The 27,556-nt window shown below is 42.4% G+C and overlaps 1 protein-coding gene across 2 annotated transcripts; it reads left to right on the top strand.

Moving 5' to 3' along the window:
* The first annotated feature begins 4,251 nt into the window (after nt 1-4,251).
* TRMT61A (tRNA methyltransferase 61A) lies at nt 4,252-27,242 on the top strand. 2 transcript variants are annotated; one of them, XM_071426363.1, is made up of 4 exons: nt 4,252-4,438; nt 7,019-7,378; nt 17,223-17,489; nt 25,808-27,242. In XM_071426363.1, the coding sequence occupies exons 1-4, from the start codon at nt 4,348-4,350 to the stop codon at nt 26,134-26,136; spliced, it is 1,047 nt and encodes a 348-aa protein (XP_071282464.1). In that variant the 5' UTR covers nt 4,252-4,347; the 3' UTR covers nt 26,137-27,242. The 2 variants fall into 2 exon arrangements, with proteins under 2 accessions (XP_071282464.1, XP_071282463.1); XM_071426362.1 differs by lacking the exon at nt 4,252-4,438 and adding an exon at nt 4,889-5,238.
* Nucleotides 27,243-27,556: the final 314 nt, after the last annotated feature.

Genomic DNA, 27,556 nt, shown 5'->3' with positions numbered 1-27,556 from the left:
GCGCAGCGGCGGGCGGGGCGGGTGCTGCGCCGCCGGCTGGGCCCGCGCTCGCCGCCATTTTGCTCGGCGTCGGGGAGGTCGGTTGTGGGTGGCGGGACCCTGCGGGCCGTTCCTGCGGCGCTGAGGCGGCCCCGGCCCCGGCCCCGGCGCGTCCGTTACCGCCGGCGTGAGGGCAGGAATCCATCTCGTGTGCCACTGGCCGAGGCGTGCCACCGCACACCAGCGTGGCTGGTTGTAGGCTTCACACCTTTGCCAACACCTTGGTCGGGGGTTCAAACGCGGGTCTGGTAATGCATCACCCCAAAGTACGGGTTATGTGGCCTGCGGACTGGCCGTGCTGAGAGCCTGGTGAGTGGCAAGTGCCCCGAGCTGGCAGAAAGCTCTGAGGCGCCTGCGGATGTGGCGCCCAGCCCCCGGCAGCCCGGCTCTGCAGAGGGAGGACCTGCACCTCGCCTCCAGCACCTGTGAAACCGTGGGCTCGTTTTACAGTTTAATTCGAAAGGAAGTAGGGTGCTGGTGTAAATCGCAATGAATCCTCTGCTCTTGTCATGTGCCAAAAAAAAAAAATAAATTCTTCAGCTTTGATTGGAGAGGGGGTGATTTCCTGCTAAAGACAGGCACAGGAACTCTGGGATCTGACCCATCTAAAGCTCACCTGAAATTCATGAAAATAGTGACTTCCACTGGTCTTTGTAGGAATGAGCAAGTTTGTCCCAAAGCAAAGATGCAGCTGAGAATCCTGCCGTTTGCAGAAATTGCAGTATGGTAACAATTTGAATGAGTATCTTGATTTGACTTTCACCTTTACATGATAGTATCTTTATCTCACAGCAGAACCCATGTTTATGCTCCTGTCCAAACAGAGTGTATTTATCCATGAATGTGCAGATCTGACTTGCAGAGTTGCTTTCCTTGACATGAGCTGTGAATGTCAGGAGACATCACCTGAAACTCTTTCCCCATCACAATCCTTTCAGCACCATGACCAGTACCCTCACCCTAACGAAAAGAAGTATGTGCACTTTACAGAACTGTTTAGGACTTAAAAATAATAATATACATATAGAGGAAATCATTGCAAAATAAAAAGCCTAGACTGCTTCAAATAAAAATGTGCTGTGTTTGGCTGCCATCCAGATTTCCGAGTTATTCCAGGTCTGGTAGACTGAGATGCTGAGTATACAGATCTCCAGGAGAAGCCAAGGGCTCAGCATCTGTGCAAGTCCGGTCTCAGCTTCCGGATCAAAGAACAAATCCTCTCTCTTGGTCTCCTCTGCACTTTTAACCTCACAAAGTCTTCCCCTATGCACTAATAGTTTCACACAATGCTCATGTTTCAGAATAGTGTAAATTGCAAATAATGCATGGCTAGACAAGTATTAAATTATTATAAGTGTAAAATTGTACCTAGAGTCCTCAATAAATTACAATAGAAATGTAATATTACTGGATTACCTCAGCTACAAACATAATTCTGATTTTGGATTTTTTTTAAATGTAAACCACAAATATTTTATTCTTAATTTGAAACAGGAATATACTAAACCCATTTTCTTACATTATGCATATTTTTGTGGTGGTCTTCTCCACAAAAAGAAAAAAAAAAGCACCAGGGTAGGTTCTGAAGGCTCCTTTTATCTTATTCCATAATCTGTTGCCACACAAACAAAGAAGCAATCAACTGTTCTGTAGTTTAATTGTTCAGGAGACTTGTGGAGTCAAGGTCACCTCAAGATCCAAAACCCAAGGATCCGTTTCATTGCATATGCTCTTTTCCTCCCAGTCTTGCAGAACAGGGAATACCAGTCATGGTGAGCAGGTAGAAGTCTCAGGGTGCCAAACATTACAGCACTTCCAACACAAACACACACCTCTTCTTCACAGAACTTGAGTGGCATGGAAAGAGTCAGGAACACAAAATCACTAAAATATATCCAATTTACACGTTTGACAAACAATGCACCCTCTACCCCCCTTTTCTCACCACTATTTGACAAATTTCTAGCACACAGTAAGTCAGAAGTGACTGGGTTTTACTCAGACAGCACTTAAAGATTTGCTGAAAGCTGTGTGTAAATTGGATCCTATCTTTGTCACAGCATTCCGTGCCAGCTTCCCTAGTGACTTAATTACAGATGCTGTGCCCTGTGTCAACAGCCTCTGATCGCCCGCTTTATCTGCCTCATCTGCTGGGAAACACTGGCTTTGGATAAGCCTGTATGGCCTGTTAGGCTGTGATAAGGGCACCAATACTCACTTTCCATGCTGGGATGGTATCTTAGTGAATACTGATTTATATGCTACATTTCCAGTTGGAAAGGTGGGCTGATTACTCCAGAGATGTTTGCGCTGAGCTTTAACAATGAAGAATTAAGGGAAGTTAATCAAGGGCCACGAAGCTAACTTCCTAAGAGGCTTAATTATAAATGTTGTGTGGTGTGCAAGTGCAAGACAAAATGGGTGTTAGCCAGTGAATGTGTCTTCTGAAATTACTTGCGTGAACATAATATGAACCTGAAGAATTAGGGGATAAACATCATCTTGGAAACACAGAACAATATTCCAAATTAGGAGACAGCAAGAGAAAGTGGTTTGCTGTGAACAACTGAATTGTTTCCAATTCCTAATCTACAACTAAACAGCACTTGAAAATTAAACATAACACTCACGTACCAGTAGATTAAGGAAATTGGCCATAGCTCCATCTGCTTAACTTGTCAAATGAAACTTCTCTTCCCATTTATCACTTAAAATGTATTTGCTTAGTTATTATCCTTGGTGTATGTTTTTCTCACTGCTTAGGCAGGCTGCTGAAAATTACTGATTGTTTCCAGTGAGCTGAGTGCCTATGGAAATGAGGAGTTGCTGAGTGTCTCAATCTTGCACACAGTCAGGCCCACGGTGATCTGAACAGCAGCCCATCATGGGAAAGAAAGGACATGAGAACATAAACAATGACAAATATAACCAATGACACTAAAAATGACAGAAAATTAAACAAAGTGGGTGCAAATATAAAGGCACAGTAGAGCCATGATTGCCAGTCAGAAAAACAGCTGAGTAGGAGTTTGCAGTTTAAGAAACCTCTGAAACTGCATACATTATGTTTAGATTAGATGGAGAAGAGTTTCATAACTAACAAAGTCTACTGCAATTATGCTATGGGCAGGTCAACACCATAACAAAAAATATGTTTTCACTGAAGGTAATGGGAAAAAAATCCCTTATTCTTGGTGTAACCACATTAATTTAAAAAATCACAGATCATCATCTAAACAGCTCTCCGTTACTGGGTTTGTGATTGTGAAAGGATGACTTTTTCTCCATTATTGTGTATTACAGGTTACTGGTGAATGCACCACAGTACAGAGCGTTATCTGATTTAGCTGGGAACACTACCTGCAGCACGTCCAAGGTGATTCACATGCTCCCTGCTGTGCCCATACCGCTCCCATGCCAGGTGGCCTGGGCTTGTTGTGAGCAGAAGATGAGGCAACATTCTCCTCCTTTGCTCCTCCTTGCCTCCTGACTACAGCCCCCGTACCACAGGGCAGGCAGGGCTCTCCACATCACTTCGATCCTAAACACGAGACAGAAGTAGGAGTTAGTACCATGCTGTTAGGGGGTTAGATAACAATTCTGCTGCTTCTGAGCCCACAGTGTGGTTTCTCCTGCAGCCTTATGAAACCTCTGTGAAGAGCTTGGTTGGCCTTGAGCTGCCTTTCCCCGAGGCTGCCCTGGGGGAAGGGCATGCAGAACTTTCTGGAAGCTGTCTGCCTGGGGGCCATGGAGGCAAGGCCCAGGTGTGCCAATGGCAAAGCCATTCCCTGGGGAAAGGGCTTCAGCCCTGCTGGTGGTGGCCCTTGCGACCCCCTACACGTTCAACGAGTGATGAACGCCGAGTTCCCACTGGGGCTCTCAGTCCCCATTGCAGCTGTTCCCACTGACCCACTGGGACCCGTCACTTTCACTGACAGGGCAGCTGCCCGAGGCAGGAGCACCCCACGGGGTGCCTGGGGGCTGCTGAGGGTGGTCAGTGACCGTCCCCACTGCTCAGGAGCCAGCAAGGAGCGCTGAGAAGACGGGGCGGGGGCGGTCAGCAGGGGGACAGGCGGGGGACAGGCGCCTCGAAGGGGCTGGGGGCAGGGGTGTGCTCAGGGGGACGGATGCTTCGATGGGACTGTGGGCATGACGGGCTCAGGGGAACGGGCGCCTTGATGGAGCTGAGGGCACGACGGGCTGAGAGAAACAGACGCCTCAGGAGGGCTGCAGGAACTAGGTCTGATCGCGCCGGGCACAAGCGGCGGCGACTCCCGGCTCCAGGCAGGGCTGGCGGGGGCGGAGGCGATGGGAGCGTCAGCAGCCTGCGACCGAGGCGGAAGAAGGCGCTGGGCGGTTCCGCGTGTGAGGAGAGCCGGGCCGGGCCGGGCTTGGGGAGGTAAAGGGCTCGGGGCACGGGGAGAACCGTCCCCGCGGGGACGCGGGGTGCCGGGGCCAGGGCGCTCCGGCCCCGGGGCCGTTACGGGTTAACGCTGCTCTCCCGCAGGCGGATGCCGCCTCTCCCCCCTTCCCTGCCCAGCCCGTGCTTCTCACCTGCCCGCCGCTGAGGTTCCCGGCTCCGCTGGCACGGGCCGATGCGCTGCTGGGGTGCAGGAGCCGCATTACCGCCCTCGGGATACGGAAGGGGCTGAGGGCAGCCCTGGTATCGGGGTCACCTCTGAGCGGGGGCACGGAGGCAGGGAGGCGGCTGTGCGTGCGCCTGGGCAGGGAGGCGGCTGTGCCTGCCGGAGGTTCCCCGTGCCAAGCCGCCAGGCTTCAGGAGGGGGCAGGGGCAGCCTGCCAGGTCCCTGTGGGAGCTGCTCAGGGAAGAGAGACGTGTGCCTGCCTTGTGATTGAAGGGAAGGCAGAATCATGTTAGTGGTTTTATTTGTGCGGCTACGGGGGATCCCCTGGGCGTTGGGTTTAGGTCGCTGCAGCCATGGCAAACGCAGAGAGAAGTCCTGACCGCGTGTCAGGCGGCACGGCCTCAGTTTCCCGCGACAGCGGTGCTGCAGCAATCCCCTGAGTGCTGCCCGGGGGAAAATTTAACAGTGTGGGACCCTCTGCACTGCCAGGCAATGGAGAATACTGGAGGTGGTGGTGTCACTGTGCTCCTTGACAAGGGGGCGAGGAAAAGAAACTTCCAAAATTCCTCACAGACGCCAATTATACCCCAAGTGTGTGAATATAATGTAGCAGGTGAGGCCTAAGGGATGGGATGTCACTTGGGATGTCACCTTGCATGACATGGATGGACTTGCTGGACTTGATGATCTTAAAGGTCCCTTCCAGCCTTAAAGATTCTGTGATTCACTGCTGTGACTATTAGCTGTGGTAAGTGTAGTGGCTCAAAGGAAGGCAAGGAAGCTGGGAACCAGCTGGTTGGTGTAATCAACGGGAGAGGAATTCGTTCAGTGTTCCTGCAGGTTTGCTACAAGATTCTTTTCACATGGGTGTAACTGCAGTAAATACTGTGAAAAAAATGGATTCCATTCGAGGTCCTTTCAGATGACGCTTGTGAGAGCTGAAAACTGCACTGAATTAAAAGTATCTGGAATGAGAACTCTGAGTATCATTTATGAAAGATTAAGACATGAACATAATCATAGGGTGCAAGCTATAAAAGACAGCATTTGTTCTATCTCACAAAGTCCTTTATCTATACATTTCTGAATTCATGGGATGCTCTTCTTACTATTTCACCAGATGTCCAGACAAGCCTCCTCTGCCGTGGCATCTGAACACCTTATGCAATAAGCATGTCATAAGCTTTGGAAGTTTCAGCCACAAGCACATCTGTTTATCAACCTCAGTGCCAGCAGTGGAAAAATTATAAATCTAGCTGCTTAACAGTAAATTGAGCTACATGGAGCTCCAGGCAGGAACCAGACTACAGACACCAGACTAGACTTTGAGAACTGAATGTTTTTAATTGAAATGATGAAGCAGGACCAAACTCTTAAACATTCAACACAAAAGTGCATGAATTCAGTAATTGTTCTGAAACTAAAAGTAACACTGCTTTTGGTTCTGCCAGGGATGGTGTACCAGAAATCTGACTTTCAAAGCCTGCTGTCATAGGCTTTAATTTCTAACTTTAGGATCCCTGTTACTTCATTAAGCAATTCTTGCATGAACTGATCAACCTGCAGCTTAGACAGTTAGCTGTTTTATCTGAAAGGCAATGTCAGATTTCATGGTAAGCCACCTTCTGATTTCTAGATTGTCTTCTCAAAGCCATCAAAATTTAATTGTAATTCTCTAAAACAGCTCTGAGACCATGGGGCTGAAGTGATTCAACTGTTGGCATTAGCTTGCAAGTGGTTGTTTACATTTAGCTGGAGCAGAGATCACTTCCCAGACAATTACTTTGCACCCCCAATGGCAAATTAAAGGCCACAATATTCTTTTTTCATGTAGTTAGTCAAGTTTATGCATAAATTAATGCCCTTAGCCTATCTCTAAACGTTCATTTGGAAAACTTTCAAGTATACTTTTGTTAGTGATCCTAATAGCTGGTGACTGAGGTCCAGGCAAGTAGCAGAATGTCTTTATGTTGTAAATCATCAAAAAATAAGCAAGAAGATGGGAATAGAAGTTAAACTTAATAACATGCTCAGGAACTGTAATTGAACAGGGTGCTGAAATTGGTACTAACCTGCAGTAGCATTTTGAGCATTTACTCAGTAGCAGGCTGAGTAAATTACAATGTATTTCCTGATTTTTCTTTAAAATGTACCATAAACCAAGAAAAATACTTGTTATTTTCAAATCTATGGGATCCTTCCATTGATTGTAATTGGATCAAGAGTACAGTGGAGAGCAGCTCCCTGAACTCCCTGGACTCTCTTGTAGCATCTTATTTGCACAGTGCGGTTTTGTTCTGTATTGGAGAAAATAAATTACTTGGTTTTATGTCTGTAGGTTCAGCTCCACTGTGGTCCTGTGAAACCCTCCTGACATATTTATTCTTCTCTAGGTGACAATCATCATCACAAGATTGTGACCATGAGTTTTGTGGAATATGGAGATACGATAAAGGATGGTGACACGGCTATTGTGTTCCTGGGCCACGAGTCCATGTTTCCTGTGAAGGTGCAGCATGGCTCTGTAACACAGACTAAGTACGGGGTCATCAGGCACTCCACAGACCTCATAGGCAAGAAGTATGGCTCCAAAGTGACCTGCAGTAAAGGAGGATGGGTGTTCATTCTTCATCCAACTCCAGAACTGTGGACCATGAATCTCCCGCACAGGACGCAGATTCTGTATTCCACTGACATCTCCATAATCACCATGATGTTGGAACTGAAGCCAGGCTCCATAGTATGTGAATCAGGTAATAATTACTACGTTGAAATCCTTTTTTAGGAACTAACACCAACACTTTCATGAAAAAAACAGGGTTTTCTTTATATTTTGCAAAAAGTTGCACTTTCTTCCCACTGTGATACAATTTTCCCTGCCCACGTGTTGAAGAATTCTATGTCATGTGCACGTTATCAACTGTTTCTTGAAAAATTGATGCTACCTCAGCATGCAGCCCCATTTATGTGGGTAAACCTCTGAGCATGTGTTTGGTTAATTCATCTTAGAACAAATATGTAAACATTTTCATTTCCCTTTGCTAAAACCGTTGTTGAGTACTTAAAAAATGTTTGTAAATACATGATTTAAATCAAGATTCAGGCTTTGAATTTGCAGCTTCAGAGGATGTAGTTGAGATAAACTGGTGAAAGAGACTCTGGTGATCGGGTGTTGAACTAATAAGAGAAATAAATTGGCAGTATTTATATATGGTACCATGTAAATACATCAATTTCATTTTTCTTTTCCCAAGTGTAATCTACTTGTAGCACCACAACCTCATGCAAAATCACTGATTAAATACAATGGATGATGCGTTCATCACAGGGCTCTGGTTTATTTCTAAACTTGGTTTAATTTATTACAGCTTTTGTGATTTTGCTTAATTTGGCAGTAAGGAGAAAATTGACATAAATGTTATCTTGGTTACATAGAGTTTATAATAATGTCTTCATAACTTTATTACTACAGGCAGTATGAGGCTTGCTTCATTTGAGTGAATCTCTGTAGTTTGGAGAAATAGCAGCTGAGGTAGTTTGTCCTTGTTTTTTTCTGGCTGTTAGAGCATTTTTTGAAGCAGTTTCATACACCTCCCTCTCAAGCATAGATATGGCAAAGGATCAGCATGATAGGGCTGTGATGCACTGTGCTTTCTTACATTCACCATTTCCTGTTCCCACTCATGCATAATTTTGGGCAGCTTTTCAGGCATAATGACCACTTTCCAACACAACTGAGACAGCACTTATCTCTGCACCCAGTTGAGAACCAGGCACTGTGTTTAGCTGCTTGCTGTACAGCAGCCCTTGAAGCAGGCAAAACCCTGTGCAGAAGCCTCTGATACTGTGAAAATAGCTGGGTCCTGTGAGTTTGTGATTTGGTTTGCGGGACAACCAGACATTTTTAGTTTTGTCATGGGAAGTTTCTGTATTCATCAGCTCTTCCCCTCCCTGCTATGTTTAGACAGGATGGGAAAAGTAAGCAGAAAATTATTTGGGGGGCAGGGGGAAGAGATTGGAATTGCTCCATATCCTGTCTCACTCAGACTAGTCAAATGTACAGAGCTGTATATAAAATATTTTCAATAATGTCAAAGGTGCCTGGAGAGGATGAAAATGTTTAATCTCTTGCTTATCTAAACATCTAAGAAATGGAAATACTTGATGATTTCCAAAAATGTTGTGCGTCAAAAGTCATAGCCACAAATCAATCCTTTTTGCTAAGGGGAAACTGTCCAGGTTCATTTTAATGCTTGTACTGACATTGTATTGCAACTTCAGCTTTCCAGGCAAAGTGAATACTTTTACAGCTATAGTTATGCTTGTATTGCTTGCAAGGTTCAGTGTTCACAAAGAAAGGAAAGAAGAAAGAATACTCTAATAAATCCATCTGGCTAACTTTGAAGCAAGAGACCTTACTGCAGATTTACTGTGAATTAAAAACTTGACAGGTATTGACAATTGGAGCCTGCAGTGTGGTGAGATCAAGACAGTGATGTAGCCTGATGTAGTGCCTGCTTTGTGGTGATGTAGTGCCTGCTTTGGTGCCATCCTAAATTCTGTGGTGTTTGGTGATCCAAAATCATTAGCTCTAGATCAGCCTTGTGTGGGCTAGACAGAACCAGCCCAATGGTGATGAGTAGAAACAAGACAGGAAATCTGGTATAGTAAAACTTGAGTCTGCTTCCTGCTGGTGCCCAGTTTAGGTGTATTTTAAGCATTAATTAGCACAGAGGTCTGTATTTTTTATTATTTGAACTTAGATATACAGTTGCTGTGTGAACTGGCAAGGCAGGCTCTGTAAAACATGCTGGGCTCTTTTCCTCTTGTCTTACAAACTCAGCTGTAGAGGTGTGTCCTGTATTTAGCCATTGTGAGCTAGCAGAATTTTGAATTGGTCTCCCCAGCTGTGAGAAGAAATGATTGAAAAAGTAAGAGGAAATACCCTCTGTGTTGTGTTGAAATGCTCTGAATATAAATGATCTTCTGCATTTGATTATAAAAATGGAGTAGAATAACCAGAAGGATTAATTTTATGTCACTTTAATTATATAGTTTAAATTGATTAGTCATTATTTGTCCTAAAAGATACAAACATATTCATATAGTTTTTACCATGTTTAATCATCTTCAATAAACACATGAAGAGCAAGCTTGTCAGCAGCACATGCATAATTAAAATGACCCAGGCATGCTCTGTTGAGGAGGCTATAAGGAGACTCTGCATCTACCTGATGTTTCATGACAGAGGTGTAGGAATATGATCCTTTTTCTGTCTTCTGCTAATTTCTAATTTATAAAGGTATGTTGAGTTTTAAAACTGTTAGCACTGTTACTAGAGCTAAGATCTTTTTAAAATATTGGTCCCTGCTCTAAGAAATTCCACACTTGGATAGAGTTTTTAACAGCTCTATCTTTCCAAAATTATGATATTCAAAACAGCTGCTTAAATATCTGCTGTGAGTGGCCCAATAGTATGAAAGTTTCATTGTTGTCAGGTAACTCTAATAATCCCATTTGTGTTTATTGCATGTGCAGCAATGCCTAGATAAAGGAAAAGGCTAAATCTTTTTCTTCTGTCTCACCCCACTCTCCAAATCATCAATTTCCCAAGCTAGGCTCTCTGTAGGATAATTCCATTTGACAACTGGTTTTAGGGGTTCATGTTTATTTTTAATACTATGAAACCTTTCAATTATTTTTTCCAAGCAAAATCCTTTTCTTTCCAGTCCCCACACATCAAGGCTTTTTAGTGTTCTCTCTCCATGGTGAGATGTAAAATAGTGCCTGTCTTAATAGTACAGCATGTGAAATCTCATTTAATCTGATAAATCTCAGAAATATTTTGGCTTTGATGGAGTGTAGTATTTAGACAAAACATAATTTAGTCAAAAGTACTTTAACCACCATCCCAGTGATCCTTCAGCATTCACAAAATCAGATTCACGTGAGCAAAAATGTTAATTGGATTTTTTGTTTCCCTTCAGCTAAATCCCAAATTAAAAATTGCTAAACCCTATTCATTGCTGCACAGCAATGGGTTTCTGAGCTGAGGGACTGGATTTCTGAAGGCTGAGAGCAGTGTTCTGGGTTCTCATAGTTTCTCAGAGAAGGAGTAATGGGAGCTGCCACCCAGCCTTACCCTAGAGCTTCTCAAAAACAATTATGAAATTTTCAGACTCACAGCCTGGATATAGATTTTGTTAAAGAGTACACCCATTAAAAATTAATGAGGACTTAATGATTAATGGATACTTAATAAATGATTAAGAGTTTATTGTGAAGTCCCAGCAAGTCAGCTGTATGCTTATGACTCTTCTGAAGTGCTTATGGACTTATTGACAAATACTGCTCCTGTCTTCATTATTTTTGTGTCATAAGTACATCTAAATTGTTTGCAGCTCTGTTTTTAGTGTAAAGTATGGATCAAAGTTAATTTGATTCTGGAATGTGCCCAAACTAATTATGTCTGTGTTTTATAATGTCTCCCTTATCTACCTCTTAGCAGCTGTTCAGGTTTGAGTGGGAGAAGAATTAGAAAACCTGATCCTTGTATAGGACCTCTTGAAGTATTAGGAAGGCCTCATCAGTACAAATGTCACAAACCACAACATTCTCTTGCCACACCAAAACACTGAACTGGTGCTGGGGCCCCAACAGAGGGGAGTAGAAAAGATGTGGATCTCTTGGAGCAAGTCCAGAGGAGGCCATGAGGATGAGCAGGGGGCTGGAGCATTTTCCCTATGGAGACAGGCTGGGCTTGTTCAGCCTGGAGAAGAGAAGGCTCCAGAGAGACCTTACAGCACCTTCCAGTACCTAAAGGAGCTGCAAGAGAGCTGGGAGAGGGAATTTTACAAGGGCACTGAGTGGTAGGAAAAGGGGTAATAGGTTTAAATAGAAAGATGTATTAGGAGGAAACCCCTTACTGTGAAGCTGCTGAAGCCCTGGCACAGACTGCCCAGAAAAGCTGTGGATGCCCCATCCCTGGAGGTGTTGAAGCCCAGACTGGATGAGTTTTGAGCAACCTGGTCTGGTGGAAAGGTGTCCCTGCCCCAGACAAGTGGGTTGGAACTAAAGAATCTTTAAACATCTTTAAGCCCAAACCATTCTGTGAGTCTGTGATGATTCTATTATTCTGTGCCTCTGACCACACGAGGCATCACTGGAATGTATTCAGACTTGTGGCTGTCATTAGCTGATGAGGAATGCTGTTCATACCCTCAAGTGTTTGTTTTCAGACTGTCTGGACTCACTTTGATCTTGTAATTTCACCTGACCACTACACTTAGCTCCGAACCTAACCTTGTTGTTAACCATATTATGTTCATTTTGTAGAAGATTCCCTCCTAAAAAATTCAGACTTTTGAATCTCTAAGGAAAATGTATTTCTTCACTTGAATCTCTAAAGAAAAATTAATTCTTCATATTCTTTTTAGGCAGTGCCAGCCTTGAAAACCTCCCTACTATCCTTCCCTCAGCTCCTCAGTCTGGTCAGTGAGCAGTGGCCCTCTCTGACCTCCAGCCTGTTGCCTAAAATTAAAATGCCTGCTTCAGCACGGTGTCCATGACACATAGGCAGATAAGCTAATTTTCTGTCATGGGAACTTCTTGACTGCAAAGTGAACTTTTTTTATTAGGTGTTTTCTCTTTCATCTATCAGTTCAACTCCTTGAAATTCTCTCCCTCCCTCTCTTCCTTCTCTCTGTCCCTGCTCCTCCTGTGTCTTACCTCTGTTACCATGATTTGGACCCTTGACTATCTTCCCAGGAAGATATTTAGGTTAATTTCCATCAAATGCTTAATATCTTTTCATGTATTCATTATAAGTCATTACACTAACTTGTCATGTAGAGTGAGCAGTCTTTCTGTTCAGTCTTTCTGTTTCTTGACAGATTTTAGCTGTGGAGTTGTTAGCTCTGTCTCAAGATTAATTTTCCCTTGGTTTTGAGGCTCCTTCCGTTCTCATGGCTGATTCATGACCTATCTTACTCTTTGCTAGGACTAAGTGGTGTAGCTAGGAGACAAATAGAGCAACACTGTCATTGTTTTGTTGTATTTACGCATTTCAGAATATCTTAGGTAGCCAAATTATGCATCAGAAGCTTAAGCTCTCCTAAAATGTTACTAGATATTTTAGAGACCCAGTATTAAATAGCACTTTGCATGCTTTTCTTTTATTCCTGTTTCCAAGCAATATGAACCTTTTTATGCACTTAAGAGCTTATTCAGCTTTATTCCAAAATACTTTTGCTTACACACAGCTGTACACATCTATAAATCCTAAATGACAATTTGAAGCTCCTTTTTTAAAAAGAAGCACCACGATGAGAAACTTCTAGGGAAGACAAGCCAAGCAATAGCCTGCAAAGAGAAAATGTAGTGGAGCACAGAATCAGGTCACTTATATTTATGGCATGGGTAGGATTCCAGGAGATTAGACAAATACACTTTGCAATAAGGAAACCAGACTAACAGAAAACAGTGTAAAATGTACTTTGTATCCTGTATCAATTAAGTGCTGTGCTTGATGCTGTGGTGACACTCAGTCTTGGCAGTATTCTGTACATGCTATATTTTTGAACAGCTCAGATATTGTCCACTTCAGCTTTTGAGAAGGTGAGAAGTTATTTTACCTGGTCATTGTTTCAAGATGGCTGAGGTGTGTGGAGGCTTCTCTGTGGAAAACCTGTCACTTGAATAAGCAGAGAGTGAGAAGAACAGATCTCTTGGAGGTAAGAGCAGTTGAGAAGTTAATCTGATCAATACTTGCTTGTCTGCAAATCAGAAGGAGCTATCAGTAGGTGCTGAGCTAGAGTGTTTTATACAGATGTCCACTTGCTAGGACTGAAATCCTAAAACTGCATGTCTTAGGAGAGGAGCAAAAACATTCCCTTAGAGCTTATAGGTATCAGAGAAGGAGAATGTCATGTGCTTGAGCCCAAGAAGGAAAGAATACTGCATCAGTGTGCAGGGCCATTAGCCACCTAAATCATGGGTGTAACACAGGAGCTTAATTCCTGCCTCTGGAGTGAAGTGGAGCCCATTCCTGGTTTACTCTGTGCTGATCCCCTGCACAGTGCTGCCTCCTCAGATGTTGAGCTTTGAGAATGGCATATTGGGGCCCCTGCAGTGTCTCATTAAATGCCTGCAATGCAGATGTCTGCTTTTTGACTAAGATGTTTGAGATCACAGAACAGTCAATGTAAAAGAGCATCACATTTTCCAAGTGAAAATTAGCAATGACATAAGTGCTCACCTAAGTGAGCTCTAAAGCAGCAGCTGTGATGTTAAGGTTGTCTTCAGTACAGTTTGAATTGTTGTTGTTTTACTTCTCTTCTGTAGAGTCCATTCATGATTAAAACATGGTAGTCAAGTGGGCATTGTCCTGTGGTAGAGAGCAAACAGTTCCTAAGACTATTTATTGTGCAGGCTGTCAGAAAAGGAGCATCCTAGTGTAATAATTATAAATTAGTTGTTCTAGTTGTCTTACCTTCTGCTTTCTAGGTCATATCAGAACACAGACATTTCACTGCACCTCTATGAGAAAGAAAATCCACTGGAGTTCTTCCAGTTCTGATCTTGCCTCTTCTGATACAAAATGTTAATTTTTGAGTATCCAGTTTTTTTGGTCAGGTAATTTGTATACAGGTAGTTCAGGTATGCTATTTCTGGTTTGGTAGCATTCTACTATGTCTGCAGTAGTACTTCTCAGGTTTTGTTGCTGCCCTGACTGATTATCTATCATGCTAGGATACATTTCATTTCCCAAGGAAACTTGTACCCAACTAGAACTTACTCCAAACTGGTGCCTAAGACTCTTTGAGTCATATTTTGCTTTTTATCAGTAGTGATATTGAAATAAGGACAAAGAGAAATTGAGATGGTTGCAGGAGGACAAAAATGTTGAATGCTGCAGATTTGCAGGGAAGAAGGAGAATATAAACATTCATTTCCCTTTCTAGAACATCACAAAAACAGAGGGTTGAACCCCTGCCTTGTGCAGACAGTGCTGATTGGGCTTTAGGGCTTGTGGCAGGTATGGACTCATGCCAGACTCATATTAATGGATCACATCAAATGTGCTGATCTATTGGGCACATGAGAGTTAAGGGTCATCATCATGTCACATGTCTGGGTTCAGAATATATTTTCTAGGAGAGATTTTTACAATAGTGGGTGATTCATAACCATCTTGTTTCCTGCAGTTTTGAGAGTGTTGTCAGGGAGAAGACAGGCAGCATCTTCAGAAATACTCCCATTAATAATATTAATGTGATAGAATTTGATAGGTTAAAATGTGATACATATGTATTGTTCTCATGTTTGTGGTAGCCAGTCAACAATAAATAATTCCTGGCAACCTTGCTTAACAAAAGCTCTGTCTGTAATATGCCTGTAAGTGGTGACTTCCAGTATCTTGGTTTTAGTTCAGGGTTTGGCTTGGAGTGTTTGTGAATAAAAGAGGAGTTTTAGAAAAGAAGCCAAAAAATCTTAATGGGTTTTCCTATGGAGAAGACGAATAGTATCTTCTGTGGTGTTTTTAAGAGCAGATTTAAAAGGAAAGTGATTAAAAATGTAAAAGAATATGAACAAGGAAACTGGATACATGCACAAGCTGCCTCACTCTTCTGCTTACAGCCCAGGCTTGTTCCCTTCTTCAGATTAGCAGGGAGAGATGCAAAAAGTGTGCAGCACTACACATTTGAGAGGTACAATGATTAAATTTCCTCATTTTACAGTAGTTCTCAGTTGTGTAATCCTCCCTTTTGGCATGAACTGTAAAGGCAGAATTTCAGTCTTTAGCATACTGGGAGCAATAGTTCCCTGCTTTTGTCATTAAAAACCTATCAATGGAATACTATTCCTTTGTTATGCACATATATCATTGAGTTTTCACAACTACATGGCTGCTGTGCTACTGTTACTCCTTTGACCAAAGCAAAGTTCACTTTGACATTTGGATCCTTCAAGTGCTGTGACAGGGTGGCTTTTGCTGTATGCACATGTAGGTGTGTTTTGCTTTTTCTTTGTTTTATTTTAATACCACCTTGAATGCTTTCACTTTCACTTTATTAAATACATGTGTGTAAATGTTTCTCTCTTCTCTTGGACTTCTCTGAAGGCAGTGCTAAAATGTGTAGCTCCTGCACCCCTGCCTCCCTGCGTGCCGTGCTGAAGCTGCGGCGGTGCCCGTGTGCCCGCCGGGGTCAGAGCCCTCTCCCAGGGGAGCAGGGGAGCGGTGCCCATCAAACCTGGGCCCTGAGCTCTGTTTACAGTCTGAATGCGTCCCCTTTCAGAGCTGTCGGATTAAATGCAGGGCCACAGCAGTGTTCCTCCCCTTGTGGGACTAGAGGGCAAGAACCTGCGATCTGCCAGTGAACTCAGACTTCCCGGATGATTATGGAAAGCACTGCTCCAATTAAGCGGCTCTACCAGCCCCTGTGCCCCCTAATTAATTTCCTTTCTACTTGTTTCTGAGCTGCTGTACTTCAGATTCTGTCCTTTATATGTTTTTTAAGCTTTATGCTAGCTGAAAGGACTTGCCTCAGGCTCAACAGTCATTTAAAATAGCTAGAAATAGATTTTATTTCTACAGGAGAAATGTGTTCTAAGCACAGGATTATGAATCAATAAACACAGAGAATTCAGGCTTGCTGTGGGGTTTTGAATTTGGGGGATTACTCCATTAAATGCCACTTGAGTGACTAATTTGCAATGGGAATTGGGATATGGGTGTTTTCTTAAGTGAAAATCTTTGTTATTAGTCATCCATCCATTTAATATGCCAATGGATCATTTAAAGTAAGTTTCCTAAATTATCTAACTAAAACAAGGAAAAAAAATCTTTGTATTGTCAGTTCCTGTTTGTATGTAGTAATTGTAGTTACCTACAGTTGTGTGATAGATTTTGTTAGACTAAGTTAAGCTTGTGTAGGTGAGTATGTGTGTAAGTGACCTGTGAAAACAGCTGTTTGATCAGTGTGGCTGCAAGGAGCCAAGAGGCCTTGGATTGGGGTAATTCCAGTGGGAATTGAGGATGTCTCTTAAGAGATCTGTGCAAAGTAAACTGTATCCTGAAGGCCATTTGTTTGCATGGATATTAATAGGATTTTCAAGCACGGAGCCATGCCAACATATTTTCTTTGTTTAGTAAAGTATAAGGTTTTGAAAATCCATTAAAATTTGCCTTAATCTCTTTTCACCCTAGAAGAGCCTGACACTTAGAAAAAAACCTCTCCAGTTAATTTCCCTGAATTTTTCCTGTTGCATTTACTTCCTTGTGTTCTCTAGTGGCAGTTGTTAGAGCTATAGCTGACCTTTGGCATTAGTTTCCTCCTCTAGGGAGACAGGACAGACCCTGGGTTTGCAGGATTTTGTAATGAATGCTTTGAGGACCCAGAAGACTGTTTCCTAGGACACCTAGTCCCTCCCTCCTTGTGCAGGAAGGACTGTTCTCTTTCAGGAGCTGAACAAGTGGTTTGTGTTCGTTTGAGTTTTGAACAAGTGTTCCAAGCAGGAAGATGAATGCAGAAGACTTTATAGTTCTGATGTTTGTCCCTGACAAACCCAATTTCATGAGTTGTTTGTCTTTCCTAGGTACAGGCAGTGGGTCCCTCTCCCATGCTCTGATCAGGACAGTGGCTCCCACCGGGCACCTGTACACAGTGGAGTTCCACCAGCAAAGGGCTGAGAAGGCGCGGGAGGAGTTTCGGGAGCACGGGGTGGAGCACCTGGTCACTGTGACCAACCAGGATGTCTGCAAAAATGGCTTTGGGGTCTCCAACATTGCAGATGCCGTGTTCCTAGATATTCCATCTCCATGGGAAGCCATAGGACATGCCAAGTCAGCATTAAAAGCTGAAGGTAACTGCATTTTTCTCTTTCTGTTCAGGAAGCACTGTGCACATATCTCTGCCTTTGAGCCATACACTAGATGTGCTCCCTTCCCTTATGTGATCACTGTTCTCAAATGTCAATCTCCAGGCATTTCTAAGGCTATAAAACCTTCAAAAAGTGTCTTCAATTTACAGTGGAAGATTTGAAAAGGAGAAGAACAATTTTTTTCCTGCAGGCCTGTGAGAACGACTACAATTAGCATGGGCAGTTTATAAAAACTCCTTTGAACCATTCTCAAGTGCATTTTGCTAGATCTGAGGTGTGTGGGAAGCAGAAGTAACAATAAATGCTGAAAGCAAATTTCTTTTTCTTTGGCAATTCAGTAGAAAGGTGTTTGTATAAAAGGTGTTCAGCCTCAGTTCACATCAATCATTGCAGATTTGTACCCATTTAACAGAGCACCCCAACGGTAATGTTAAAAAAAAATGTGGTTACACCTAAATATGCTTGTCAGTTTATGTCCTAAATCTTTGTGATTGGAACTAATGAGAAGTTTGCCATTGGATGCAGTGGGAATGGAACATAAAGGATGTTCTAGCTTATGCCAGTTACTCTGGGATTGTGACAGCAAGTGAAAACTGATGTTGAGATTTTGCACAGATTTCATCACTTTATTATATCTATTTACCGTATTGAAAAATAAGCTTCAGTGAATAAATAATTCTTTTATCCTGGAATAAGTTTTAATTAATTTCATAATTGTGTGGATCTGAATTAACTTTTGCCAAATTGATTCCATCTACAAAAGTAACTTCTCTAATCAAGAGAGCATGGAGTGCTGAACAGTGTCCATGCTGGGACATGAGTTTAAAAAAACTTGATTATGTGCCAAGGCCCAGTTCTTTGTTAAAATATATAATCACAGGCTGGACTTGAAGTGAATTGCAAAGTCTTGGTGAAATCACAAGATTGAAGCTTGTTCTTAAAGGTCACTGAATATGCACTGCCTTGCTGAGTCAGGACCAGCCCTGCTGTTAGGCTACCTCAGCTACTACTGATAATTTTCTAGAAAGCTTTGTGATACCCACGTAACACACTTCCTTTAAAAAGTGAATAAATAGAGTGAGCCTTGTTAGCACTCTGTACCTGCAATGGTTACAGCTCAATTTGTAGCAGCTTTCCAGTGTGTCCTGGGGGGGAAGAAAATCACTGCACTGTACATGCCCTTCCCATGCTCAAATTATCTAATCTAGTGAGCACAACACTCAGCTGACTTCCCAGCTTAGAAGGCGCTGCATTGCGCAGTCCAATTTGAATTATTTAAGTGGTGCATGCTTAGAATACTAAGCAGGGCTGCTTGAACAGTTCCAAGTTTTGAATCCTTGTCTCACTCCAGCATTTGAAATCCTAGAAAATGTAATACAGTCCCAAACCGGCCATACCATCTGGCTATGCTTTTCTGTGCTATGCTACAAGGTTACATCTGCTTAGGCAGTATAAATAATACTTCAAAATCCCACATTTTTGTGTTTGTGAAGTGGCGTCATTCACTTTATGAGCCACTCAGAAGGGGAAGTTGCTGATCCTTGCTGCAGTTTTTGCTGCAACCAGACTCCCATGTCTGAGGTCTGGTACTGGGCTAAGGCTCCTCTTTTGGGCAACTTTGTACCTGACTGAATAGGTGCCTTTTTAAATTTTGCTATTTTGCATATATACAAAAACTGGTTTTCATATAAAATATAATTGATTATAGTAGTAAAATGTAAAAACTTAGACACTTCCCTGTTTTATCCTGAGTCATGTGGGTAGTTTTATTGTGGATTTTTTACTGCTGTTAAATCTAAAATATGGCAGAAGGTTATCTGTAACTGCTTCCCTTTCCCTACCACAGGCAGATAATTTAATAGTGCTCCTTTGTTTTGTTTTCAAAGAGTTAAACCTCTTCTGCAGTACAGCCTGTGCACATTCTGCTGTTATTGAATCCTGTTCCAGGGTTGATGTAGTGATAAAGCATCACTGCAGGAAATGAGTTCCACTCTTTTCTGTCCACGCCCTCTCTCTCAAATCTGGACAGGGTCACATTTGAACCATTCACACTGTGGGTTTTGTTGTGATGTGCTCTGCGAATGTCACAGCTGTACTGCCAGATAGTGGTAATTTAGTCCCTGAAGTCTTAAGGTATTTTGAATAAAATGAGAACTAAGCAAATTCTATATATAGCATTAGCTACTCTCTTCCTTAAAACCTCCATACTCACAATAGAGTTCAACTGAGAAGATATGGGAGAGTTCTCAGCCTTAACCAAACCTTATGAGATCTGTGTTTTCTCTTCCACTTCAGCTCAAGGTCCTGAATAGTTGCTGCTCTTAGTAGGCTGAGTGTTAATGATCCTGTGTGCAGAGTGCAACTATCACTCATGTTATGCCTTGCAGGATGCTGTAAATACACTGCTTGGAGCAGCTTGGCCTCCCATTTAAAACACTGCCAGCCTCTGAAGAGCTGAATGAATAAAATGGCTCAGTAGGTTTGTGGCTGGAAGGTTCTTGTTCTCTGGTGATGCTTCAGGTTTGCAGCTCAGCTGCATCCTTTTGTGCTGATGTCACCAGTCACACTTCCAGCAGAAAAGCTGCTTGTAGCATCTCTGAGGCACTGCTGCACTGCAGAACTGCCTTTCATTTCCAGACCTGCACTGTTTTTCTTCTGCAGCATCTGCTGATTAATGCTTTTCTGTTGTCATAGCTGCTGTTCCCAATATCTGACCTTGGTGGTTTTTGCACAGTTGACATTAACCCCTTCAGGCTAAACTTTTAAAAATTAGGAAAATGAGAAAATTGTGAGGTAACAAAAATATCCTCAATATTCTACAGTTCTTAAATGCCCTGAAACTTTTGACTCACAGTCATTTCTCAGCTGAATACTGTAGTGCTTTGAATATAATTCTGCACCCACCTACTCTACTCTCATAAATACTGTCTATTTCTTCCAAAGCTGTGGAAGATGAGGGAGAAACCCACTGGTACAATAATTTTCATACAGATTTTAAATTTTCAGGTAGGGGGATGGAAAATTACAGCCATGTATTAGGGTGGATTAGCCTCTTATATTTTAAGTTGCTCCTTATGGTGTTTAACAGTCTGAGTCACAAAATTATTAAAACCACCTCTCTTTTATTTCCTTTCTTTCTTTAAAGATTTTACTCTTTAATTCAGATTTTCCATTCCCTCTGGAGCATCGTGAAGCCCCTAAATTCTGAGTTTATCAAATTGTGATCCTTGAAAATAACTGAATCAGGTAACATGGTGCTGTTAATTCTCCCCCCAAAACTCTGCAGATAAAGTTCACTTTGAACATCTCCCTCTTTGGACCTCTGCACTTCCATGTCCACGTAGGAAGCCTCACTGACTATTTTTCTCGCTCTCCGGAGGAGATCCCAGTTTTAAACCACCCAGGGATGGCTTTGAGGCACAGCTTCTGTCCCTCACCACGTGAAGGACTTGGACTCCTAATTCACCCCTAGCTTGGGTCTGTCAGGGCTGGGTAGGTCAGGTGCACACTGTGGGCCTGCCTGAAGTAGAAGTGATTCTTTCACGTGTAGAGAGTCAAGCAGAAGGATTCCTGCATCAAAATCCTCACTGTGGAAGGCCAGCCAAAGCTACTGGCTTTGACACAGTTTGAAGGAAGTAGTTTGGGATGAAAGGATGACTAAAGAAAGTTGTTAGGTTTTCTTCCCCAGTATGGAGCCGACTGATTCTTTAATTTCCTTGTTACATGCTTTTACCAGCCCATAATAATGAGCAGGAATAAATTCCTTTTGAGTGATGCACCTACAAGTGCAGAGGTTAAGGTCACATTTGCAGAAAATCACATCAAGCTCCTATTAATGAGCTGGCAAGTGATTTAGAGAAAATTCTCTTTTCTGAATCAAGAAACATCCTTTAATTTCTTCCAACAGCCAAATCCTCTAATTTCACTTGTCAGGGAAGCTACATCAAATCGCCCACGAGCACACGCACTTAAAGGACATTCTGTCCCCTTTTGCAGAGGCAATATTTTTGTCACAGAGTAAATGCCACAGTGATGCTGCTCAGTGACTCTCCTGCCTCACCCCTACACAATGATAATGCCTGTGTGGTTTTTTTTTCTTCCTTGAGATCTTTGTAATGTAATCTTCCAATTATGACAATGCATTGAAGTCCCAAAACCCAAGCTGTGTTCTTTTGCCAGAGGTAAAAATGTTGTGCTGTGTTCTTTATGTCACAGAATCATTCTAAAATTACTATCCCTTTTCCCTAAAACTTAATGGTGCTGCACTACATGTGCATCATCTGAATAATACTGGGATGATGAAAGAATCTGTCAGAGCACTTGTAACACGTACAATAACCTACAAAAATAAGAGCACATTTCTTGGACTTGTTTTCTGTATCATAAGCACACACTGGAGTTCTTGGTTCTTGTCAATTAATAGCACTAAGATTTTCCACACTTGAAACCTAATGCACTCAATAGCTAAACAGAACTGGTAGAGATGTTAGTCCTTGCTCAGACAAACCACAAACAAAATTGTTTGTTAGAGTTGCACAGGAATATTCTGGCAACTTTTGAAGCACTGGCTTCTTGTAGAGATGCAATGGTGGATCCCTCAATTACCAATTAGATAAAGTCTGTTGAAATGTACAGTTCTGTGTGGATGAAAATCTTCTGCTTCCCTCTTCCCTTAAGCTCACTTTTCTAATCATTCCAGTCTGAGTTTTACTTCCATTTTCATGTCCTCCCAACCCTGTTGCTGGTTACAATGACTGCCAGGACTGTGTGGGCTTGTTCCGTGCTATGGATTCAGGACATTTAACCTCTCCATTAATGCTTCAAACTGACTCACTCCCTGTAAAACTGAAGGTAGAAAAAAACTTAAGTCTTTCATACAGTCTCATTATTCTCTTCTCCTCAACTGTAGCACTTGTCAGATGCATTATACATGAATAAACACATTTTTAGACAGCTCTTGAGATCAAAAAGCTCACACAGCTTCCCAATGTGAACAGGATTAATCTCTCATAATTACTATATCAATTTATGATGACACACAGGTCTCATTAACCAAATTTAGGAACGGTAGCTCTCCTAAAAGGAGAGCTCTGAAAGAACACAAACCCAATTTGTACAAAAAAGTTTCCTTTCAGATGTTTTCACTGCTCTCTAGTCTAGTCCATCCCTTTGTGATCCACAGACAGAGCAATGTGCCCCAGGGAGGAGAGGGGGGGAGTTCATGTCTTTTCTTCATTCACTAAGGAATCCTTGGCAGGGCAAGACAAAGCAGTGCACATTCAAGTCCTTTAAACCCTAGCCTCTTGCATCTAAAGGACAAGAGGGCTCTCAAAGAGTCTGAGAACTGTGGATGCTGAAATCTAGATTTATATTTGTTTGGTGATTGTGACAGAAGGGGTGCTGCCTGGCTGGTAGTCCAGCTGGGTACAGAGGGCAGCCCTCAGAGTGCAGAATTCAGAAGCATCTGCTCTCTTCAAGATGACAATGTCTCTGCTCCTGGGACAGATGAGCCTGTCCTTCTGAGTGCTCTGGTTTTCTACTTTTTTTGGTTTTTTTGCTGGTCTAAACACACCACAGGAATTGAAACTTCCAAATGTTTCTATTTTAGACAGCCTCTCACAGTCTGGAACTGCAATTTCATTTTTGCCTTCCAGCCTTCTGCTAACTGTAGCTTTCCAGTCTTCACTCCTAATATCTGCTTAATCACATAATTCCAGCCTGTAGCTGCAAGTCAGATCTGGCCTGCCTGATGGTGCAGGAAAAAGCAGAGGGGACTCCTCTCCCACTTGTTAGGATCTGTAAGGACAGCTGCTTGATGGGTTTGCTTCTAAGCCCTTTGTGGGTATATTTATTTGGGAGGGACGTATAAAAATAATGAGAACTATTAAAAAATAACGAGGCATGAAAGGGGAAAACAAAATGGACTGAACTATTAAAACCCATTGGATGGTCTCAGGTAGATGGAATACCAGCAGTTCACTGTTTTCTCATCTTTCACACCTGAGAAACTTCCAGCAGTGCAGGAAGTAAAGTAATATTTTTTGTGCTTGCCTTCTGGATATTTGCTACTGCAAGCAAGAGCTTTCTCCCTATTAAACGGCTTAAAAGCCTGTTTTCTGTAACCCTACTTCCCCCAGCAGTTGTGAGGAGGCAGCCTGATAAATCTTCACCAAGTTTGGTGTCGATGTGCTGTGCTCAGCTGACCAGCCCCAGGCAAGAGGAAGGGTGCTCTGCCTTTAATTGAAGGCTTGACAAGAACCGTAGGTGGCTTTGCAGCTTGTATGGCAACAGCTGTGTGCAGGCTTTGAGTTTTTGACTGTAAATCCAGAGCATGTGAATTCAAAAGCTTAAACCTATCTTCAAACCCTTACAATCAGAATAAATAAAAACAGGCTTCCTGTAAATGTAAATATATTTTGCTTTCTTTATTGCAATATAAAATCTCAAAACCAAGAAGCCTGAATGAAGTAGTAGTCTCTGGTCTCTCAGATTCTTGCTTTGCAGACAAAGAGTTATTGTGAGCTGACATTTAGTTAAGTCAGACATTTGTTCAGTTCCCTACAAAATAAGAATATAAATTCTTTCTTTGTAACATGTGTGCATCATAGTAGCTTTCTCATTATGTAACAGAATTTTTTTCCTGAGCTTTTCTGTTTTACATCTGCAACCACAGAGTAGAGTGTGTAAGTTCTTTGGGCAGAAAAGATTAGCTGTCAGATTCAGGAACATTTTGGTAGTTCTGGCCATCCTGATGAACATACAAATCTAATTTCATGGGAGTTAATGGGCTGGGCATGCAATTAAATCAGCATCAACAGACTTGGTTCATAAAGACACATACCAGCATTAGTTTTGCAGGTGATTATTAGATTTGAGTTTTAATTGTCACTCCAGGGAATTACTTGTCCAGGGTACTTTGTTCTAAAGATTCATGATAAGAACCCCTTGGTGCAGAGACTTTATTTGAGGACTAAAATGAAATCCTGCTTAGCGTATGGTGGATTAATGGCTGTGGAAAGTGTTCTTCCCCAGGCAGTACCAGCACATCATTGCTGCACAGTAACTGGAGTGCTACAGTGACGCTTTCAGACCTGATGCTTTCTTTTTTTAGAGATCTGACTTTAGAAACGAAAAAGGAAAAAAAAAAGGGTAGTTTGAGATAAAGCAGGCTTCATGTAGTCCTAGCATTGCCTCTATTTTTAGCAGGATGCTTTGCTCTGGCTTGCACGGGTTCTTTAACTGCTTAGATGGCTGGTATTGGAAGGTTTGACTGGAGCCCAGGAGAGGACTGGGGAGGAATGCAAATCAGGTCAGCAGGCATCTTCATCTAATTGTAATAAATGAAACAATAGCTGAAGCTGCATTGCCCAGTGTTCCTTCCTCCTGCACAAAAGCTTTTCAGGAAGGGCAGTTGCCTTGGGGGACACTGTGTCCTGGGTGAAAGCACATGCCCTGGCCTTATGGCAGACAGTGTCCTTATAATTCTTTGATCTGATTTGGCTGTGGCTTTTCAGAGTAAATCTGAATCATTCTATTCTCAGCTGTTAAGGTGACATTGTAGCACTTAGAAAGGTGTAGGGGGCCTATTAATAGCCCGTATTAAGAATCAAAAATCAGAACTGTGCATAGACAAGGAGACAAGTGTTACTTTATCACTTCCAAGTCCCATCCTTGAGTTTTACAACATTTTGCTGTAAGCCTGCACGATGTGATATCCAGTAAACTTCAATGCTCAGGAGACATGCTAGTCAGCTTGACTAAAAGGGTAAAGCCTTAACAGCACTCCATCTATGGCCTGGAGAGCTGCCTTTATTCTGTGCACGCATACCATGTCCTCAGCTAAACACAGCCTCTTTGTCAGGGGCGTGTGTGCAGTGCTGGGGCTCCAGCCCTGGGCAGTGTGTGGAGAATGACTTCTGGCTTTGTGTACGTGCCAGCTGCAGTTTGGTGCTCAGTCCAGAACAGTGGAGAGTGATTCCAAAAGAGTTGCTGCTCTAAAAGGATCAACTTTAACAGTTTTGCTGTGAGCAAATGTGGAGGGCAACATTGGATGTGGAGGATGAATGAAGTTGCTGTTGTTGTTTTTAAAGGGTCTGAAGCATCCTGTGGAGTTGTCCGTGTTTGATTTTGTGCTGACACTTTAAACCAACAAAGTTGCCATGTGAAGATTTTCTTGAAGAATGTTGCCACTTTGTCTGTGTAATAGTAATTCTGTGGGCATCTGGGAGAATTTGAAAAGAGATGAAAAGTGCTTCATTTTGGCTTTTGCCCTCTTTTCCACTACCTGTCTTATTTTGCAGGTGGCCGCATCTGCTCTTTCTCCCCCTGCATTGAACAAGTTCAAAGAACCTGCCTGGCCATGGAAGAATCTGGTTTTACAGAGATTAACACCTTGGAAATTCTGCTCCGAGTGTACAATGTAAGGACAGTTAGCCTGCAAATCCCTGACCTTGGAAAAGCAGCTGAGGATAATTCTAGCCCTGGCTTTGACAGCAGCAGCCCATCACATCAAGGCAGCTCGTGTGCTAATCTGCAGCAAGGGACTGTGCAGTTCAAGAGTGGTGTGCCACTCAGGGAGGTGGTTGGGCACACTGGGTACCTGACCTTTGCCACCAAGAGCCTGCTCTAGTACCTGCCCAGTTTGTGCAGTCTGCAGTGGATTTGTGTGTATTCTGTTTTCATGGCTCTTTTTTGTATGGCATCCAAAGTTTTACTTGCCAGGGAATTCCATATATAGTCAGATTTGGTTGGAATATGCTTTGTTTAAATAGCACACAAGCATTAAGCAGAGCAGCATCAAGGGAATGCTGAAACTCTGGAATGGTGCTCCACTTGCTGTCAGAAAGAAGATAAATAATTAGCAAATGGCCATTCACTGGAATGTGCAGAATTAAGATCTCTCATAAGAAAGCAAAACAAACAACAGACAAATTACAAATAAGTTGGATTTTTTCCTCCTTTTTTTCTGAATTACTTTCCCAGGTTTATGTTTTTATTTTTTCCTAGCACCACTGGACACTATTCTTTTAACTTCTCCAGTGTCTGTGTTGCTCTGAAGAATGTGCAAGTGCCTACTTCCTCCATTTTAGATAAGAAAGTTCCAAGATTACAGGGTTGCCAGCCCAACTGTTCACAGAATCAGTGTTTCCGTGGAATAGTGTTCCAGAGGATTATTGGCAACACTCAGGAACACAACCTCTTACTCCATTCCAGGCTGGCATCTGCAAATCATTTTGACTACACAGAGGTCAAAGAAGTGTGGTAATTGTTGGATTTAATTTAAATTGGTATATTGTGCTCATCTTTTTGTAGTAGAAATTTGAACCTGGATCCATACGGTCATGTTCTAACAGAACAGCCACTTTTATAGTTGATGAATCCACTGTGAAAATTAACTGAACAGCTGGCTAATACTATCTGACCACCTCTTTGTAAGTGGTATGGATGAGGTTCCAGTTGTTTGGTGGTTTATTTCCATTATGGTGTATTGTTTTCCTGCAGCTGAATGACAGAAAGATTGCTTTTGGCAGGATTTCTGTCTCCAAATTACATCAATAATGCAAACTTAGTAAAATCCTCAACCAACCTCATTAATTAAGTTTTCGGATCATTTACTCTTTGGTCTTCCATACAGAGCTGGTGGGTGTGATGAACTGTTTGAATGCTGGATTAAATTTTGTATTTATAGATTAAAATAATAATGCAAATTTATTAAAGTTCCTTCTTTTTTTCTTATTTTATTTTTAATAGTAAATTCACAAATATTCCTATTCCAGCAACTAGTGCTGCCACTCAAAGCATTTAGCTGTGCCTTGCATTTAGCTCTGCCTTGTATGTACCTGAACTTATTGATTGCTGTGCAAGAGAAGCAGCCATTCATAAAGTGCTGCCTGAACATTTAAGCTGATATCCCTCCCCCTTTCTTGACAAAAATAAACAAAGCTAAGCTTTTAACGTGTTTCAGCAGAACGCTAATCCATAACGGTTTAAAGAGAGCTCAACCGATCACGGCTGCAAAGATAAACTGTTGAGCAGATTAAAGGCAGAGA

The sequence above is a fragment of the Agelaius tricolor genome, unplaced genomic scaffold (genome assembly GCF_023055355.1).
Source record: "Agelaius tricolor isolate 1412-34295 unplaced genomic scaffold, bAgeTri1.0.p SCAF_5, whole genome shotgun sequence".
In the NCBI taxonomy this organism is placed as follows: domain Eukaryota; kingdom Metazoa; phylum Chordata; class Aves; order Passeriformes; family Icteridae; genus Agelaius; species Agelaius tricolor.
Note: the sequence above shows the minus strand (reverse complement) of the source record. Positions and strands in the feature narration are given on the sequence as shown.

Coding starts and splice junctions, on each gene's coding strand:
- TRMT61A (XM_071426362.1), top strand. CDS start 5,118: ATGGAGAATACTGGAGGTGGTGGTGTCACTGTGCTCCTTGACAAGGGG. Junction 5,239..7,018: donor GTGTGAATATAATGTAGCAG/GTGAGGCCTAAG, acceptor ATTCTTCTCTAG/GTGACAATCATCATCACAAG. Junction 17,490..25,807: donor GTCAGCATTAAAAGCTGAAG/GTAACTGCATTT, acceptor CTTATTTTGCAG/GTGGCCGCATCTGCTCTTTC.